This window comes from Cydia strobilella, chromosome 8 (assembly GCF_947568885.1).
Source record: "Cydia strobilella chromosome 8, ilCydStro3.1, whole genome shotgun sequence".
NCBI lineage: Eukaryota > Metazoa > Arthropoda > Insecta > Lepidoptera > Tortricidae > Cydia > Cydia strobilella.
Window position 1 is genome coordinate 8,469,162 of NC_086048.1, and position 20,223 is coordinate 8,489,384.

General features: G+C 41.6%; 1 protein-coding gene across 3 annotated transcripts in view; it reads right to left on the minus strand.

Moving 5' to 3' along the window:
- LOC134743582 (atherin) overlaps positions 1–20,223 on the minus strand; it is a 207,776-nt gene that overhangs the window by 115,669 nt on the left and 71,884 nt on the right. For 2 of the 3 annotated variants that reach the window (XM_063677137.1, XM_063677138.1), the window contains exons 2-5: positions 18,024–18,115; positions 11,999–12,158; positions 10,167–10,269; positions 9,110–9,275 (exon numbers count right to left, since the gene is read on the minus strand). In XM_063677137.1, the coding sequence (XP_063533207.1) occupies positions 9,110–9,275; positions 10,167–10,269; positions 11,999–12,158; positions 18,024–18,044 (450 nt within the window). In that variant the 5' untranslated portion in view covers positions 18,045–18,115. The remainder of the gene's footprint in view (positions 1–9,109; positions 9,276–10,166; positions 10,270–11,998; positions 12,159–18,023; positions 18,116–20,223) is intronic. The other variant, XM_063677139.1, reaches the window with a different exon arrangement.

The following is a 20,223-nucleotide window of genomic DNA, read 5'->3' on the forward strand; positions in this document are numbered from 1 at the left end:
TCGACAATGAAGATTTATAAAAATACGATAAAATGTATTTAAATATGGATAAATGTTTTTTTTTATTTGCATTAATTATTTTTACGTTTTTGACCGATGTTCTTTCACTGATATGCGTTAAAATTGTTAAATAACAAACGAAACCGTCAGGGCCCTCTATACGAGAGTAGGCCAAAGGTAGTGGCGCCATCTGATCGAGAATTAAATCTTCGTGATTTTCGAGGCACGTTTTTTTGCTTAGACTGTATCCATCTATTACGGAGTTACGGAGGTATCTTTGATACTAATAACCTACTTTGAAGATTAGTTTGCTGTAAACATCGCTACAACCATGATGATGACACAACTGACAAGCTATTAAATTATGGGATGTTAAGCGAGTAAATACAAGTAAGTAATATGGAGCGCAATTTACATAATTGGTAATTTAGTTAATTCATAATTAGTTAACTAACACGAACAATCAATAACAACAACGGGTATCGCAGTTGCGATATTAAATTGAAGATTTTCTCTAGAACTATAGGTACATGGGCCATTTCTTATTGTTGTCATTGTTTTATTTTTCTAAGATTTTGATAAAATTTGGTGGATAGATAGAACAGAGCACATTATTCTGTACAACTTAAGCGCAATTATTTCACCGTATGTCCTACAAAATATTCCACTGCGTTACGGAAAACGTATGGAATTTTTCGTAACTCAAAGGGAATTTTCATACATTTTTTGTACCAAATTTGGATTTCGTGTTTATTCCGACCAGAATAAGGAGCTTTTCAAACCTACCAATTTTTATCAAAATCTTACAAGAAAAATAAATCGACAAAAAATTAAAAAATGGCCCACATACCTATGTATACTCATCAAGTTTTCAACTTTCCTAAAACAATACTGACACGCCCTTGTGTGTTGAAGTTCAAAATTAACCCCTCAAAAGTTTGCGTGAACTTTACAGTTACACTTCAAAGCAGATTGCGTTTAAACTTTGTCTTTACATACATCTGTTTGTTTAATAGATAGCGTTTACAATAATGAACTTCATTTTGTAGTGATTTAGGTTAAATTGCAATTTAAATAAATGTCAGTTAAGTTTTTAAGTGTTTTATGAGTAAAAAACAGTTTTTTTTGTGTTTAGTTTTTGCATCAAACATCAAACATTTGTGCCATTTTCAACCAAAAGGCTACTTATTGTCGCTTGTCAGTAAGGCGCTATTTTCATAATATAGCTTTAATTAGAAATCAACCTTAAGGGGCCCACTGACTATCAGTTCGCCGGACGATATCGGCCTGTCAGTTAGAACAAAATTTTTGGCAGTTCCGAACAACTGACAGGCCGATATCGTCCGGCGGACTGATAGTCAGTGGGCCCCTTTATCGACAAGCGACAATGTGGTACCTTTTGGTTGAAAACGTCACATTTATTCAGCAAATAGGCCACATGGGCACTTTTACATGTCAATTTTTAAAAGCAATAATATCCAAAAAATACAAAAAACAATTACAAATATAATTAATTATTTAGAGATGTAAAAGTCTCTTCAGAGATAAAATATATATAATATAAAAACGATCATTAAATTATCCTTAGAGATGTAAAGGGTCTCCAAGACTTGAATTGTTATATAAGTAATATAAAGACAAGACCGAACCGGAACCGAAAACCGGTAGACCATCCCGCTAAAGACATATTCAGACATCACAAAATCCTTACCTTATCAAGTGCTTACATAATGACTGCTTGTACGTACATTCGAGGCAACCTACATAACTATAAAACATACGGGCAATCTACCCAAAGACCTACACGCAATCGGCACCTGTTGATGCCCCCGCGCACACGTCTAGCTAAGGCTCGCGCGGCTCTCAGCGTTGCGGGGATCCATTTGTACTGTGTTCCTGAACACATAAAAAAACAGGATAGTAATGCCTCATTTACAAAAAAACTTAAAGCACTCCTTATTGACCTTGCGTGCTACAGTGTAAACGAATTTCTGGAAAAGGATCATTGATCCTAACACTACAATCAAACCCTGTAAATAAAAATAATGTAATGTGCAATTTAATATTATGTAACTTATAATTTAATGTTTATATTATCTTTGAATATTTTGTATTTTTGTTTGACATGTAAATGAGATGTACATTTATCAATAAATCATAAAAAAAAAAAAAAAAAAAACAGAAACAGACAAGAACCGAATGAAGTGTCTCACGTTAATGCCACTCAAAAGTAAAGTTACATAGTTAAGTTATATAACGTAACATGAAGCCCGTGTAAACTTAAACAGACCGGTCTCCTTTAATGCTTCTCTCTCTCTCTCTCTCTTTCATGCAGTACCTACTTTTGTATCTCTATGCAAAAGTGCTTGCCTTCTAACGCTGCGTCTTACGTAAGCGAACAACTCGCGAACGCGAAGCGGCGCGGCGGGCCCACGGCGTTCACGTTCTCAACGAGATCGCCCACGTAGGACACTTCTATAGGTATCAAAGGATTGATTCACCCTCCGCGTTCGCGTGTTGTTCGCCTACGTAGTACGATGCGTAAGTAAGTATACAGTAGAAGCCTATTGGAGAAGCGGTCGTCCAGGAGTCGTAGCACGGTACGCTTATCACCATGCCTGTCACGTTCTAACAATAACAAGTATGTGAGTGCGAAAGTGACGGACTTAGTGATAGGGGAAACCATGCTGCGCGGGCAGGTTTTGTAATTTTGGCTACGGAATCCGAATGAGTTGAAAAGCTTCTCAGCAACTGCATTTTGCGACAAATATTTTAATTAGTTAATATTTTATCTGTTCATTCAGTGTTCCACGCTCTTATAAAATACTCAACAAGAGCGAAAAACTGAATACTTGCCGATTTTGACAACGTAACTATAGTACTTACAGTTAGAATTGCTTGTTTAGGACTATTTTACAAGCTTTTTAGGGTTCCGTACCCAAAGGGTAAAAACGGGACCCTATTAATAAGACTCCGCTGTCTGTCTGTCTGTCTGCCACCAGGCTGTATCTCATGAACTTGTGATAGCTAGACAGTTGAAATTATCACAGATGATGTATTTCTGTTGCTGCTATAACAAGAAATACTAAAAACAGAATACAATAAATATTTAAGTGGGGCTCCCATACAACAAACGTGATTTTTTGCCGTTTTTTGCGTAATGGTAAATGGTACGGAATCCTTCGTGCGCGAGTCCGACTCGCACTTGGCCGGTTTTTATTAACTTGCAATGTACCTATGTATGTACGGGTCAAATCTTGCAAGTTAAATTTGACCCACTTCACGACTTCCAATGAAGCTGAAAATTTGCATTAATTTGCATTGTAAGTCGGGTAACAATCAATGTAATATTATGGTACCATCAAGCTGATCTGATGATGGAGACAGGAGGTGGCCATAGGAACTCTGTGATAAATCATCCAAACCTAATTGTGTTTGGGTTTTTTTAGAATTGTCTCGATGAATATTAGTTACCTGTGGAAGGAAAAGTACAGTCAGCGGTTAAAGCTTGTAACAAACATGAAATTTTTGCCAAAAACTTATTAAATTTAATATAACTACCTATGTCTTCCCTGCCTCCTTTCAAACTAAAGCAAGGATTGGAAACACCCTTGAGGTGCAATAGATTCAACCAGCAGTTTTTAAAAATTCGTAGCGCTTTTAAAAAAAAAATCTAAAATGTGAGGAAAATGGGGAATACGTTTGTATGGAGAAGCAGTTGTCCCCTTTCGTCTTAATGCCATCTTGAGCAAAGAGAATAGAGTGTATAGAAGGGTTATTGTCAGAGTCAATTTTGTAGTCACAGTAAATTTACTGCCATCTATCGACAGAGGATTAAAACTAAAAATGAAAATGTATAATAATATCAAAAATGTGTATATGGATAAATGATTTTTTTTAGAACGCCATATGACTTTGACCTATGTTCACTGATATGTGTTAAAATTGTTAAATATCAAACGGTGTCGCCAACGCCATCTACACGAGTATAGGCCAAAGGTATGGCGCCATCTATTCGAGGGTAATTTTTTCTTGATGTTCCGAGGCACGTTTTTTCCTTAGACTTTACTTAATTTATGTTATACGGAGTTACATATATCTTTGATACTTACTGATTAAGTTGCTAAATTTAATATTGTTTGCTACTACTGACTGGCCATATGACTTATATGTTGATACGGAGTTATATCTATCTTTGATATAAACTAACACGATTTTCACTCATAATTTTATAACTGACACGGGACTTAATCTCTTTCTTGCACTTACTTTTATTATTTGACCTGACATTTCGGACGTAATGTCACGTTCGAGACGTCAGGCCAAATAATGAAAGTAAGATGAATCATAACAAATAATATGGAAGAAAGACAACTTATATTTATTTTAATAGCTGCATTCCTTACTTATAGTTTCTTGCATAAAAAACTAAATACAACTCAAACATTACCATAACTAACACGATTTTCACTCATAATTTTATAACTGACACGGGACTTAATCTCTTTCTTGCACTTACTTTTATTATTTGACCTGACATTTCGGACGTAATGTCACGTTCGAGACGTCAGGCCAAATAATGAAAGTAAGATGAATCATAACAAATAATAGGGAAGAAAGACAACTTATATTTATTTTAATAGCTGCATTCCTTACTTATAGTTTCTTGCATAAAAAACTAAATACAACTCAAACATTACCATAGTACGTACACAAACTAACTTACTAAATAGTGGCTCTGTGAGCTGTAGACCTCGCGAGCATAGCTTAAGATAAGATGGATGTGTCTAGGGCTGTCCTGCCGACTAACCACCAAAAGATCAGTAGATTCGTAATGTAAAGTAACCTAGAAGGCGCAGCGGAGTGAATGTTTATTGTTAAAAAAGATTAGAAATTAAATTTAAATTCTTGTTTGAGACTTTGACAAGGCACTAATATTTTGCAGACATTAATTGTCATGTGCTCGTGGCATCCGTAACCTCTTGTTTTGAAAAAAAAAAAACACATAATTTAGCTGAGATACCTACATGGTTCAAACCCTGACACTGCCAATTTTTTTTAAATAATTTTTACGTTCTTTTTCAAGTTAAACGTATGTTATTCTTATTATCAATTGAGTGTCGCGAATTCTTCTACCGATAACTACGAAAACGCTTCTCTCGATAGCTTAATGCTATCGGCGTGCGAGTCACGTTTTTGAGTAGGTAACTAAATTTTTCATTTACTACGGAGAAAACGTGTAATTTTAATCACATTTTCTATCTCGCCAATCAGTCCTGTTACGTTTAAGAGGGTAGAATAGCTACAGACAATAGGTACTTTTTTCATACAATTTCCATTTCGGGAGAAAACAGTTTCCATACTTACTAAATCTTAACAAATCACTGATTTTGATGTTGATCGCTTCAGCATAATATATTCTAGGTTTGTAAATTTCGCTTTAAAAATAATTGTGGCTTTTTAGTAGGTATTACCATTAGTTGAACCCTATGCAACTATTGATACTGGATAGGAATGGTCTCGATTGGCATAAAAAATAGCATGTGAAAAATAAAAGTTTTCAATTTCATACAAACTGTATGGGAAAAGTGTTCCTCGATAGGCTGTATCAGGGATACAGCCGCAGTGGTTGACGTGAAACGTGGCGTGGAAGTTATTGCGAAGACCGCATAGGGCCGCTTAGGGACCTCATAGCGTAAAGCAGGCGCCCTGTATAAGGCTTAAATGTTGGGCTTTGCCCTACCTTACAGTGAAAAGGTTGTAGGTAAGGGAAAAAGTGCGGGTCGGACTCGCCCACCGAGGGTTCCGTACGTTTTAGTATTTGTTGTTATAGCGGCAACAGAAATACATCATTCGTAAAAATTTCGGTTCATTAGATACAGCCTGGTGACAGACAGACGGACAGAGGAGTCTTAGTAATAGGGTCTCGTTTTTACTCTTTGGGTACGGAACCCTAAAAATCGGCCCGTTTCGACCTCACGATGTCACCACCTATCGAGCAAATTAGGTAGTTACTTAGTTAGGTCACCTGTGTTAAAGTGACATCTTTGTTATTATTAAACAACTTCACCATGTTGTTTGACATGGATAGTCTAAAGACACAAACAGGCGTTGAGTAATATTTTCTCAATTTTTTATTGAATTTTTCAATAATATTACTGAATAATTGGCTCCATAAACCCGCTCAGACAAACGAATCTATACTACATAAACCTCAAAGTTTATGGTGCAAGAAATCTACGTATTTTAAAAGAAAAACTATAAATACAATTGTATGAAATTCGGAATAAGGAGAACCACCCGTATGGGCCGTATGCCTCCGCCGTTCAGAACACTTTAGAAAATAAAATAACAAAAATAAAACATGTTTTTAGGGCTAGTAAAATAAAAGCTTGTAAAAATGAAACGAATACGCTTAGCCCGCGCTTGATCAATCAATTTCAAAATAGAAAAATAAAAAAACAAAAAAAAAACAATACGAAATTTAAGCGTAAAAAGCAAAATACAAAAGTTATGTAGCAGCATACAATTACTGGGGATCGAACCAGGGACCACCCGGTGCAAACGAAAAAAGCGAATGTTTGCAAAACACGCCACGACCTAAGCTGTCGAAATTCAGCTACTCATTTTCGAGTAAAAACTAAACATCTAAATACCGCCAAAACCAGCAATACAAAATTTCTGCATTTTTCGACATTTAATCTGTAAACATATCTTAAAAAGAAAATACTGTTATGATATCGATACGACTATTTGTTGAGGCGCGAGCTATCACGTCTCCGCCATTTTGAAAAATTTCCAAAAACCGGATCGACAAAAAAATTCTATTTAGTCATAGAATTTGGTCACAAAATTTCACGAGAATCGGTTGTGAATTGCGACCTGTAGAGGAGAACATCCGGACATACAAAAGCAAAATGCGCGAGTCAAACCGTAGACCTTCGCTACGCTTCGGTCAATTAGCTTATTTTAAGAAGCACAATAAACAAGCAGCAGCAATGACCTCTAGTGAGTAGTATTGTAGTGTATATTCACGCAAACTGGTTAGATGTTAGTAAGGTATGTAAGCTTTGTGAGCGCCATCTGGTTAAAAACGCTTAGAACTAAAGCCACTCATGACTAAATTTATACCGAACTCATGCATATTCCGTGAGATGGCGCCTTATTATTGTGTCGGCACAGAAATTGTAAAATTTCGTGTGGTACTCTAAAGGTCCCTCCAGACTATGTGCGTGAATCGCGGCGCGACTTCGCGGAGAGAACATGTCGCGACGTTGACGTATGACTCCACACTCGCAAACTTCACGGCGATTTCGCAGTTTGGTTCTCGCCAAGATGGTGGAAAAGCATCAGCTGATCGAGCTTAACTGCTAGTTATCTATGGCATCATACGTGATTTAGCTATTTTTCCATTTTGTTTTGTTGTAAAACCGTAAAATATAACCGCTTTATATAATATTATTATTATTTATCTTGCCCATATGAGTCAAAATAGTGTGTAATGTGGAGTCTTGCCAGTTCGCGCTTCGCGCCTCCTTTGACGCGGGCTAGTAAACCGACAAAAAACGGGGAACTAGGCGCCGTTCGCGGCTTCGCGCCGTGATTCGCGCATGAGTGTGGAGGGGCCTTTATGTTCGTGTAGATGCAATGATCGCATTGCTACCAGTGTGGCACTTTGGTAGACCGCCATTTACGTGTACCTATGACTAGTTGCATGTTGGTGGCAGAGACGAGCGGGTCGTACGGCATCACCGCGGCCTCCAACGCCTTCAGGTTTCCAGCTCTAAATACATAGTCCTACGTGGATTACTTTGCCTGCTAATCGATGGCAGAAAGTAAGGGCGTGGTGCTATGTATGGGGCTAGTTCGGCAGCACAACATCCGCCGCTTGCGTCACCGCCGTCGCCATTTCTTCCATTCCAGCTCGAACGCCTACGGACTGTGCAGCACATAGATACATATATATACCTCTTACGTGTACGTATAACGTTGGTTTGTTCGTCGATCATCGAGGGTACCGTATCGCATCTTTGAAAAATTGGTCCGATGGTTCATGCGAAAAATTTTCACTTGACCGAACGCGATTTTCTCATGAACTTTTGAAATCGGCATCCCGTAGAAGCCATTGGGTTAGGTTAGGTCAGATTTAGATAGAGCAGCGGAGTAGGCTGCTGGAGCAGTCCCAAAAAACGAGCCCGCGAGGGCAACGCCGGCGGGGTATCGGAGGCCTAAAGTCACGTTCCCGAAACCCCGCCCACAAAGCGCGCGGCGGAACACCCCAGGGGGTTTAGTCCGTGGGAGTCGGACATACCCACCTTAGGCTTCTCCCGGGCCGGTGGGATCCATTACGGATTCCCCCTGGGTAAAAAAAAAAAAAAAAGGTTAGATTTTTGGATAGGCTCTTGGAGTGGGAAACCTTTCGCTGCGCAACGTAGTAGGGGCTATGTTGGGCAGCGAAAGGAAATGGACGGCAGTTGCCTCCTTCTGTGAAACCGTCATTTCACAGAAGGAGGCCGCGGAAAGGGAGCGTGAAAGTAGCGCTGACGCGCACCCGAACCGACGCAGACGGCGGGGAAGAAGGCGGGCACAATTTGCCGCCCGTCTAAATCCCTAGCAGCGCCAGCGGGCTGTGGGGGCCCGCACAACACGGCGTTACACGATTGGCGGAGGGTCCAGCGTCCCTGACTCTCCTGTCCATCGGTGTGGGTACTCTGGCGCAAGATAAGCCAGGGCTGCCGGAAGGAGTCATGGTAGACTCTCAGGCATCCCTTGGCTCCTTCAAAACGGTAAGACGGGTGACGCCGGAGTGGCTTTTAGTGGGTATACCTCCTCTCCTCCGCTCTTTAGGAGAGGATGGCTGCAGGAGGGAGTCCCACATATCCCCCAATGGCTCCCCAGGCCGGGGGAATGCGTAACGCATTTTACCACTCCGTTAAAAAAAAAGGTTCTAAAAATTCGGCGATTTTTGAAAGAAATCCCTTCGGCCAAATAAAAATTTGGTAAATGAAACAACGGAAAAATAATGTTTCGAAGTCGCGATAGCCATTCGCTATTCCAGCTCGAATGTTTTCGGACTGTCCAGGACTTATATTATATAGCTATCTCTTACGTGTATAACTTTAGCCTGTTCGTCGATGGCGGACACAAGCAGCGTGCGGTGTTTTCTCGGCTGCGCGGCGGCGGCGGCGGCGGCGCGCTGTCGCCGTTTACGCCGACGCCGTCGCCGCTCCAGCTCGAGCGCCTCCGGGCTGTCCAGATCACTGTCAAACATTACACTGTTTCATGTTAGAATAGGATTATCAATCTTACTTCACACTACGCGAAATATCAGTAGGCACCGCAATTCACAAAATCAATTATTGATGCAAAGCTAAACGTCTTGCCAGTTGCACAAACCGCAATTGACGGATTGATCGACACCAATCATCATTTAACAGTGAACTTACTAAACATTCCATACACTTTTTAGGGAATGTTTTAAGGTGAGAGACGGTAATTGTATTTATTCAAAAAGTATCAAGAGGTTAAATCAGGAATAGGGTATCATGTGGAAATTTAAACTTTGGTAAGGAAGACATTTTAATGCCTCAGAATGAACCATTTATTTTGGAAGGATCTTAAGTACAGTAAATTCTTAATATACTCGTATATTATGAATTCAATAGAGACTCGTACCTACCAACAACATCTCTGATCTGTTTTTTGCGCAAATCTGTTGTATATTAAACGCAAAATACATTTGTTTTTCACGACGGTATAGCCGGTGTGATGGTTTAGTAAGTACGATTATTTTATTACCGCGTGCATGGTTGGTAAGAAGTTAGTATGATTATACGTATTATGCCAAGTAGGTAAAAATTGTATAGATTTTGTGCCAAAACTAAACTACCATCTACTAATAACCTCCGCGCAAATACACTACCAACTCTGAGTTATAGTAGTCAACCTATACAACTAGGGAACTAATTAAATTAATTATATTATTTGATTTATGTTGTTTAAATAGTCACACTACTATAAGTATATAAATTATAAAAAAAGTGACCAAGCCTTCCGGTGGCTGAGGCCGGAATCGAACTGACGCCTTCATCATACGCGGCTTGCGTCCTGACCACTAGACCACCCGGTAGACCAGTAGAGCTATAGTTGATGATGCATATACATACTCGGGGTGCATGTGCAGCTTGAGGTTCTTATGCTTGCGGTGCTCGTGCTCGCACCAGTGGGAAGGCAGCACCTCGCCCGGGCTGCCCACCATCGACGCCTCTTCTGAAACACCAAACATTACTATTATTACTCATTACCGGTCCGCAGTAATTCTTTACAATAATTATTATTTATTTAATGAATAGGGACTGTGTTAGCACAGATCATAGCTGGAATACCCTCAGCTCGTGACGGGTCTTTTTGCGAACATTGGAATGGAATATGTTCGCAAAAAGACCCGTCACGAGCTGAGGGTATTCCAGCTGTGATCTGTGCTAACACATCGTTCGCCATGGCGGAAACACGCAGGCGCTGTAGATATATAAGTAGCATCTTATTGGCAAAACAAACCTACAAAAAGACCTGGCTGCACTGGATGACTACTTCAGCCGGTGGCGCCAGTGCCCTAACCCAATTAAAACGGAAGTGTGTTGTTTCCACCTGAACAGCAGGCTAGCTGGCAAAACTCTGCAGCATCAGGTTCAAAGGTGCAACCCTGAAGCACAATCCGAACCCCAAATACTTGGGAGTTACGCTAGACAGAAGCCTAACATACAAAGTTCACTTACAGAAAGCTGCAAGGAAACTCAAGACCAGGAACAACATAATCCAAAAACTCACGGGAACCACTTGGGAAGCCACTGCATCCTGCCTTCGAACTACGGCTCTGGCTCTGGTTTACTCAGCGGCTGAGTACTGCGCCCCAGTTTGGGTAAACAGTGCATGTGCACTGTTTATCCAAACTGGGCCCTGAAGTATGTACTTCAGCCGTTGAAACGCAATTAAATCAGACACTCCGACTAACTACCGGATGCTTAAAGCCTACGCCATCCCACTGGCTCCCCATTCTGGGCAACTTAGCTCCTGCACACCTCCATAGGAATAAAAGCCTTCACCGAGAAGCCATCAAAACGCAGGTGCTCTAACCTTCCCATCCACCGAGACCTCAACGAGATGAGTAATAAAAGGTTAAAGTCCAGAAACCCTCCTGCTCTACAGATGCCCAATCAAAAAACCACTTGGAGTTTGGTAGAGACCTGGCAAGCAGAATGGGAGCACCATGTGGACCAAGTAAACCCTTTCATCCATCTCACATCTCGAACACCTCGTACAGGCTTCAAAGAGCCCCGTCGCGTATGGTCCGCCCTTGACCGCTTTAGAACCGGAATTGGTAACTGTGCACACCACTGGCACAAATGGGGTTGAAGCGCCTCTCCTGCTTGCGTGGACACCCAAACCAGACCATCGAACACATAGTGCTGGAATGTCCCCTCACAAAATACGAGTATATGGGCCATGTGAATGACTTTAATATCCTGGCTTAAGAAACGGCTGCTTACGAGTAAGGCGAAATTTAAATTTTAAGTTGTTAGTATAATATATTCTTTATAGTTTTGTATCCAGTGACATGTAACGCAGCCATACGATAAATAAAATAAATCTTATTGGCAGCCCGCAGACCAGGAGTCTAGCCAAGATGACAAACGCCAAACGAAAAGAAAAAAATGTGTCGGGATGACAGATGCTACGAAAGGTCACACACGTGATTATTTGCATACATTATCTATTTATGTTTCGATTGGCATCTTGGCTTGTAATAACTGGCCCTACAGTGCCACAGAGGGTCTTGCGAAGCGCCTTACCGTCTACATTTTCCCTGCACGGCGTGCAGCGCGCGTGCCTTGTGCTCCACCAGTACCACCTAAAGCCACGCCGCGCCCGTCTCCTCCGCGGGACTATTAACTAGTTAGAGTGAGACAGATAGACAGAGTATAGACAACAGAGTACCCACCGTCCACATGGTCCCGCAGCAGCAGCAGTAGCGGATGCCGCAGACGGCGCCGCGCTTGCTCGGCGTGCAGGGCGCGCGCCTTGCGCTCCACCAACGCCACCAACACCGCCTCGAGCCGCGCCGCGCCCGTCTCCTCCGTGCATACTGCTTTGTCGACCGTCTGGAACGTTACGGGACCAGGTTATATATAATTTTTAAGAAAAAAAACCGACTTCAATGGGGGATGCCGCTGAAAGTTCACTTATTGTTAATGGTGCACTCTTGGATTCCAGACAATGAAATGAAAAAGACAGCATCTTTTGCCAAATAATGTAGAAAAGGAGATAAAACCACCCACTTTTCTAGTAGCATTTCGTTTCTGTAAGGGTCGCAGTTCTAACCTAACCTAACCTACTTTTCTGATAGCATTTCGTTTCTGTAAGGGTCACAGCTCTAACCTAACCTACTTTTCTGATAGCAGTTCTGTTCTGTGAGAATCGCAGTTCAAAACCCAACCACCCACCTAACCCACTTTTCTAGTAGCATTTCCGGGTCCGGGTCTGGGTCCGGATCAGAGTCCGGGTCCGAGTTGGGGTCCATGTTCAGACCCGGGTCCGGGTCCGAGTCCGGGTCCAAGTTTAGGTCTGGGTCCATAAGAAAGAGAACAAATCGCCAAACGAGAACTATGTATCATTGAAGAGTTCCATTCTGATCATTATCAGCAGTTTCCACTTCATCAAATGTCACTCTTTTAAATGTAAGTGCTTGATTTGTTGATGAAAATACTAAAATCACTATATGTATGCCTTTAACATTTGAGGAGTTCCCTCTATTCCTCATGGATCCCATCATCAGAACTGCTTTTTGACAAAAACGGGACCAATCTGTATGTATATATACTTACAATCAAAAAATGAATTTTCAAAATCGGTCCAGAAATGACGGAGTTATGGATTATGGAGTAACAAACATTTAAAAAAAAAACAACAAAAAAAAAACCTAATTGAGAACCTCCTCCTTTGAAATCTTGAAGTCGGTTAAAAATTGTATGACAAGGGAGCAACATGCAGTATTTCTTGGATACAAGTAGTCAGTTCGTAACGTTCGTTTTATATGCCGTGGCGTAACTAGCTAATTTATTTATTATCTTTATCGCACAATACAATCATGACAACCTTGAGGCATTTAACCAATGGACTAAACCATAAAGATTAAGTAGGCTCTTTTAAAGTAATGAGGTAGCTGAAACAATGTACATACGTATTTAGGTTAGATAATTTTTAAGAAAAAAAAACCGACTTCAATGGGGGATGCCGTGCCAACGAAGAGGACAAATCGCCAAACGTGAACTATGCGTCATTGAAGAGTTCCGTTCTGATCATCATCAGCAGTTCCACTTCATCAAATGTCACTTTTTAAATGTAAGTGCTAGATTTGTTGATGAAAATACTAAAATCACTATACTATATATGCCTTTAATATTTAAGAAGTTCCCTCGATTCCTCATGGATCCCATCATCAGAACTGCTTTTTGACAAAAACGGGACCAATCTGTATGTATATACTTATAATCAAAAAAAGAATTTTCAAAATCGGTCCAATGATGACGGAGTTATGGAGTAACAAACATAAAAAAAAAAAACACAACCGAATTGAGAACCTCCTCCTTTGAGATCTTGGAGTCGGTTAAAAATGGTTAGAAATTTATTTCAACCTCGAGTTGTGTAACCTGCGAAATTCGTCCAAAAATCTTTTACTACACGATATTCCGAAAGCGGAAGTCGAGTAAAACGATAAGATGAAAGACATGAAAGGAAAAAGTAAAAGATTTCCTAGAAACACACAAAGGCGCTCCAATGCCTAAATATATAAAAAAAATTGCTCTCTTAGTGGGCGGTCGGATAATAGTTAAGTATTTGTACAACAAGAGAGCAAAGTTTGATATTTCTTCGAGTCCTTGTTTTGAGTCCCGTTTGAGTCCCCGCAAAGCGAAAGATTCTATAATAGATTCTCGAGCGTAAGCGTATCGAGTAAATCTAATTTAGAATCTTGAGCGTAGTAAGGGACTCGAACGCGCACGGGATGTAAATAACTTCGATCTCGTGTTGTTCATACAACTTTTCACCTCAGCAGTGAATTAGTGAAGTAGGGGTGCATGGAAGGAGCCTCCCCGCAAGACGCACTACGAGAAATTGATATTTTCTACGAGATATCCCAGCGTCTGGCGCACCCCGGGCATCGGTCAGCACTTGTGCTGACCGGCGAATCCTTCCACCACGATGGTTTCACTGAGTTCTAATGCGAATACAAATACATGCGATCAAAATAGGCACTTTTCAGCGCCAGCCCTGACTGTCATCTCTATAAACATAGAGGGCTTCTCGGAAGACAAAGCACAACTTCTCTCTGAAATGTGTCTCTAAAGGCCTACGAAGCACTATATTGTCATGACCCTTTCTCTGAAGAGACTATCTCGGCGGGGGAAGATTTGATGCGCGAAATATCGGCTAACAGAAAGGAAAAATGGTGCGAAGCTGTGAGCAATATCGATATGACCCATAATAGCAAGAAAGTCCGAAGACATTGTGTTGAAGTTAATGTATTGCTGCATTTTAATAAATTTTATTGATGATTCAGAATATCTGCCAAGTTAAACCAGTTTGACAGCACTGGCTTCCCTCGAATGCGGCTGAAAGCGTGGTCAAACTTGCGCAAACTCACCGGTGAACCACCTCCACCAACGAACCCAGGTCAAGTTTCGGCTAACCAGGTAGCTACTCAACTTCTGCTTAACGGCAAACCCACTGGCCGCTTGACCAAACCGACACCAGTACCCGTTAACCATCAGACTTGCACCAATCTCATCAAGCCCTTCACCCACCACGAACTTGAGACTGCCATGAAATCGCTAAAAAATGGTAAAGCTGCCGGCACTGACGACCTGACCGTGGAGCAGATAAAACACCTTGGGCCGAAAGCCAGGAACTGGCTCCTGGAACTGTATAATAGCTGTATCTCGTCACTTAAAATACCAAAAGCATGGCGCAAATCGAAAGTGATCGCACTCCTCAAGCCAGGAAAGGACCCCTCGGATGCGAAAAGTTACCGTCCCATATCTCTGTTGTGCCACACTTATAAGTTGCTAGAGCGATTACTCCTAAACCGCCTCGTCCCGATTATTGAACCGCAACTAATCCCAGAACAAGCGGGATTTCGCCCAGGAAAGTCATGCTCGAGTCAAACGTTAAAGCTGGCACAACATATAGAGGACGGGTTCGAGCTTGGCTTGGTTACAGGAGTGGTCTTTGTGGATCTAACAGCCGCATATGATACGGTGAATAAACAAAGGCTGCTCTTAAAAGTTAAGGATATGACGGGTGATGCTGGATTCACGAACGTTCTTCGCGAACTGCTCCACAACCGCCGATTTCAAGTACACCACCTGCAATCTGAAAAAAGCCGCTGGCGCTCGCAAAAAAATGGTCTCCCGCAGGGCAGTGTGCTTGCCCCGATGCTGTTTAACATATACACCAATGATCAGCCAGTCCAGCAGAAAACCCAGCGATTCGCATACGCAGATGACCTAGCACTAGCGGCTCAAAGTGACAGTTTCGAGGGTACCGAAAAATCACTGTCCGCGGCCTTAAAGGCTCTAACGAGGTACTATGAGATGAACTGCCTGAAAGCAAACTCCCTAAAAACTCGTGCGTATTCCACCTTCGAAACCGGGAAGCAAACAGGCAGCTCAATGTTGCCTGGAATGGAGTCGCTATTGAGCACTGCCCGTGCCCAAAGTACCTCGGAATAACCCTAGACAGAACGCTGTCCTTTAAGAGCCACTGTGTAAAAACACGTCAGAAGGTTAGTTCGCGAAACTGTCTGCTGCGGAAACTCACTTCAACCCACTGGGGCGCTTCCGCGCACACCCTTCGCAATACTGGTCTGGCACTTTGCTATTCGGCCGGCGAATACGCGTGCCCGGTGTGGCACCGCTCTGCCCACGCAGGACAAGTTACCTCGGCACTCAATGACACCTGCCGCATAATTACCGGATGCCTCAAACCAACTCCGCTTAATAAGCTATACCCTCTGGCAGGAATTGCGCCCCCGAAAATCCGCAGAGAAGTGGCATGTAGCGTCGAAAAATTGAAGCAGGAACAAGACCCAAGGCATCCTCTCCACGGCCACAACACAAGCTACCACCGTCTCGTCTGAAGAGCCGTAGGAGCTTTATGCGGTGCACTGCAGCCATCCGGATTCCGCCGTCCCAGAATCGACTAGCCCACTGGGAAAATACCCGCGCCCCTCCTGACGACTACGTCCGCCCCGCTGAAACGCTTCCCGCTGGGCATAAACAGCCGTGGCCGATCTGGAAAGCCTTGAACCGATTGCGCTCCCGGGTCGGCCGTAGCAAGGAGAACATGCTGAAGTGGGGCGCCCTAAGCGGCTCAGACACCCAATGCCAATGTGGGACGGCTCCACAAACGATGGAGCACATGATATCCTGTCCAGCATGCCCGCAGCCCTGCTCTGAGCGGGATCTCCGTGATGCGACAGACAGGGCTATAAATGTCGCTACCTTCTGGTCCCGCACAGTCTGAAACCATCGACACGAGAAGAAGAAGTGAATTAGTTAGAAAAATACAACCTCAAAAATGTAATCTTTCTTCATCACTTATTCACTCATATTTTTTACAGTATTCTAACAATTAAGTTTAATTACGTACCGCAATAAAATACAAAAACAAAACGAAAAAAATTTCAGTGAAATAATATGGAAATAACGAGCATCAATTGACAGTTCATACGACAACTTTTTTTGTAAAAAAACTTCGTAAGATAACGGACCGTATCTTACGAAGTTTTTTTACATTGCGGATACTTCTTTTTGTCAACTACATAGTAGGTAGTGATTGTTAAAAGTAGAATTATTTATTTTGCGTGATAATCTTTGTATTTTTTAAGTTTATTATTTTAATTGTACATTGAAATACGTAAAATATAGTGTTTTTTTCTAATTTCAGTTTTTTTTTCATTAATTAATTATTAAGAATTCATACTTGTAGGTAGTTTGGAACGATGCGTTTAAACCTTTTTGTCTCTTTCTTTTTGCTAACAACGTGAAAGGAAAAGAGAGGGAATATGATCCAAGTATTTAAGACTTGTCCCCGCACGTTGACGCGACATTCGTATGTAAAGGTCACTTAAATGTCATGTTGTCTCACTCAGTGATCAAAATGCGATTTTGCTCACTGTTTTTAAGTAGCAAAGTACCCTTATTCGAGCTGCTGAGGTGAAAAAAGGTTAAACCAATATTGTATCTACCTACATACATAAACTAACACGGATTATTATCCAAGTTGAAGTCTAGCGCTCTGATTACTCCCAAGCCAGCTCTCGAACTCCTTATCTCTAATGATGCGTTAACTACTAACCATACCAAGTTTGTTTGGAGCAATTAAAAGTTTCCTCACTGCGGCAATGTTAGTAGTCAGTCGCCCACACGGTGTCTTGTTTATATGTTTACAACAACAGGCTGTTGTGCTTCTTAGTATATGGAATTACGGGAACATAGTTCAGATTCGGAAACCCTCATCCACTTTTAGTATTTGCTATGGTATAGTAATCGTATCGTATTCGTAGCAGAGGCACCTATGTCACTCAATTTTTCGGATGCGCTTTGCTCGCCGATTGCTTGTTGTAATTGACAGACTAGCTAGAGTGTGAGAAAGACAACGTGTCATGCATCAACGTGACTACGATTAGTAAGCGATGTACCGCCAAGCGTTCTTCCATTTCTCATAAGTATACGGCCTCAGTGGCGTCCGACAGCGCGTCCAGCGGGGTCTGCATCGTAGCTTGGAGCTTCCAAGGGACTTGAGCAATGAGCACTGAGACCGCCCACATATCTTTGCATCTGTTTAATAGACGCTGGTTGCCCCGCTCGAGCATCCACTTAGTTTGCACGCATGTCAGTTGGCACACTAAGGGGGACGAGTGTGTTCCCTTATAATTCCCTTATAATTAGTTACAGTATATTACTTACTTCGGTCGAGGGCTGTCGCATGGTGAGCGCGCGGCCGGCGCATGTGGCCGATCATCGCGTCGTCCCGGCTGCTACCGTGCGCCACCCCGCTTCTGGAAATAATCAGGTACCTCCGTTAGATTTGGTTTCCACCATAACATCTCGTCCTCTCACACTAAACAGTGTGGGGGAAGGGAGGCGACGCTACCGAACATCCGAAGTATCACAAAGGCAAAGTAGACTAGATACGAATCTTCTATACCTGGTACAAAATTTGGCCCATTTGAGTAAATTGCTGACAAGAAACATTATGTATTATATTCGGAGTGCACGAGTGCACGACGCAGATGGTTTAATTGCGTTTTGCCAAACCATATATCCCGAGAACTAGAAGGAAACTCAACTAATAATAACAACTTAACTTTCTTTCTAATCTGAACATTTTTCTGCCGGTGAGCTGCGTTAAGTACTAGTCTTAAACTTCGTCTTAAGCTTATTCACTGTTAAATTGCCCTCGTACATCGTAACCATCGTAACGAACGCTTTGTAGACGCGTAACGACAATGTGTCGTCACTAGCGCTGAAATAATGAGTTAAAACATTTAAAAGTTTCATCTTACTTGGAATCCAGCATTGAAACAGGGCGAAAGCCTCGACATATCATACATTTAACGGCTAAGCCTTTGACGGCGATCTAGTTCTACATAAAATGTAGACACATTGCGCACACCGCTGAATGGGAACTTGAATACGGATCAACCAAGGATTGCTTTTCTATAGAAAGCGCACGATCCTACAAATTTTGAAAAGTTACTGCTCGTCATCATGATGCCAAGCCAAGGCAGTATGACACGGTAGACCATTTAATCGGTCAGCGTTATCTACAACATACAGTGACTGACGAGTTCGAGTTCAAGTTCAAGTGCATCCAAGTCTTGTAAACAAAAATAGATCCATAAACATGACCTGTTGAAGTACTAAATACTATAAAATCGTGTAGGATGAATTGGATGATACTACCTATAGGTAAATGGTCCGACTCGTGACGTTGTGAACGTGCTTCACTTTAATAAGAATTAGTCTTGTGGAGGTAATCTACGCAATACGGACCAGCCTTTCAGTTTTAGGTCGGTTTTCACTTCGTAATACATTGCATGTCAAGAACAAAATACCAAATTGAGTTATTCAGTAGAACGTCGATTGATTGCTAGGAATAATAGGTTATTTATATACGTTTCAGAATAATACCCGCCTACTTTTTGTGTCAGTTGCAAAGTTTCTTTGTTCCCTCACGTTACCGACACGAGGTTTCCATACGAATGAATTCTATTTTAACGTGTATTACCTAACTTGAATTACTTTTTTAAGTAAATCTTTCTATATACGCAACTTCAAAACTAGACACTTCATTGGTGTTGGTGTTGATAGAATCAACAAGATCTAAAATAAACCAAGAATGATTTAAGGTGTTTCCTATAGCTAAATCATAGACTAAGTAATCAATAACATTTGGAACATTTCCACAAAATAACATTTACCTATTGCCTTCGGCCAATGCCAATATCATAACATCTCGCCGCAAAAAGAAACAATAAATACTGTCTGTACAAAAACGTATACCTACAAATAAAACCGCACACAAATAGCAAATAGACTTTGATTTCGGGGTTTCAGATATGATATGATACAACAGTATCGGCCTTATATCGGTACGTACAGAGTGACTGGCGAGTGGTGGACAGCAATTGCTTGCATGTGTGCGTGGCTGCGCCCACCACGATACCTATACGACAATAAAGCAGTGAAACAACCGGTAGCTAGTTATGCACTGCTTTATTGTCGTATAGGTATCGCGGTGGGCGCAGCCACGCACACATGCAAGCATACGCTAGACGCATATATATCAGCAATAAAACCGAACTGTCATTTCTATTGTTTACCGAGCACGGGTGGATCTATATTGATATACAGAATTAGGAAGAGTGACGTGATAGCAGTTTGGAAAATATTATTTTTATTCAGGCGTATATGTACCTACAAAATTTGATTCGTCCACACCAATCTTAAATATCCAATAGTACGGACGGAGACCGTATGATCTGCTACGTCATCTGATACCCTGAAGCCCCATGGCACACGTTCATAAAAGTGATGCTAAGTTTCGAAAAAATAGTTTAAAAAAATTAATTGACCGAAAGCACGAAAAATGGTACCACTTCCG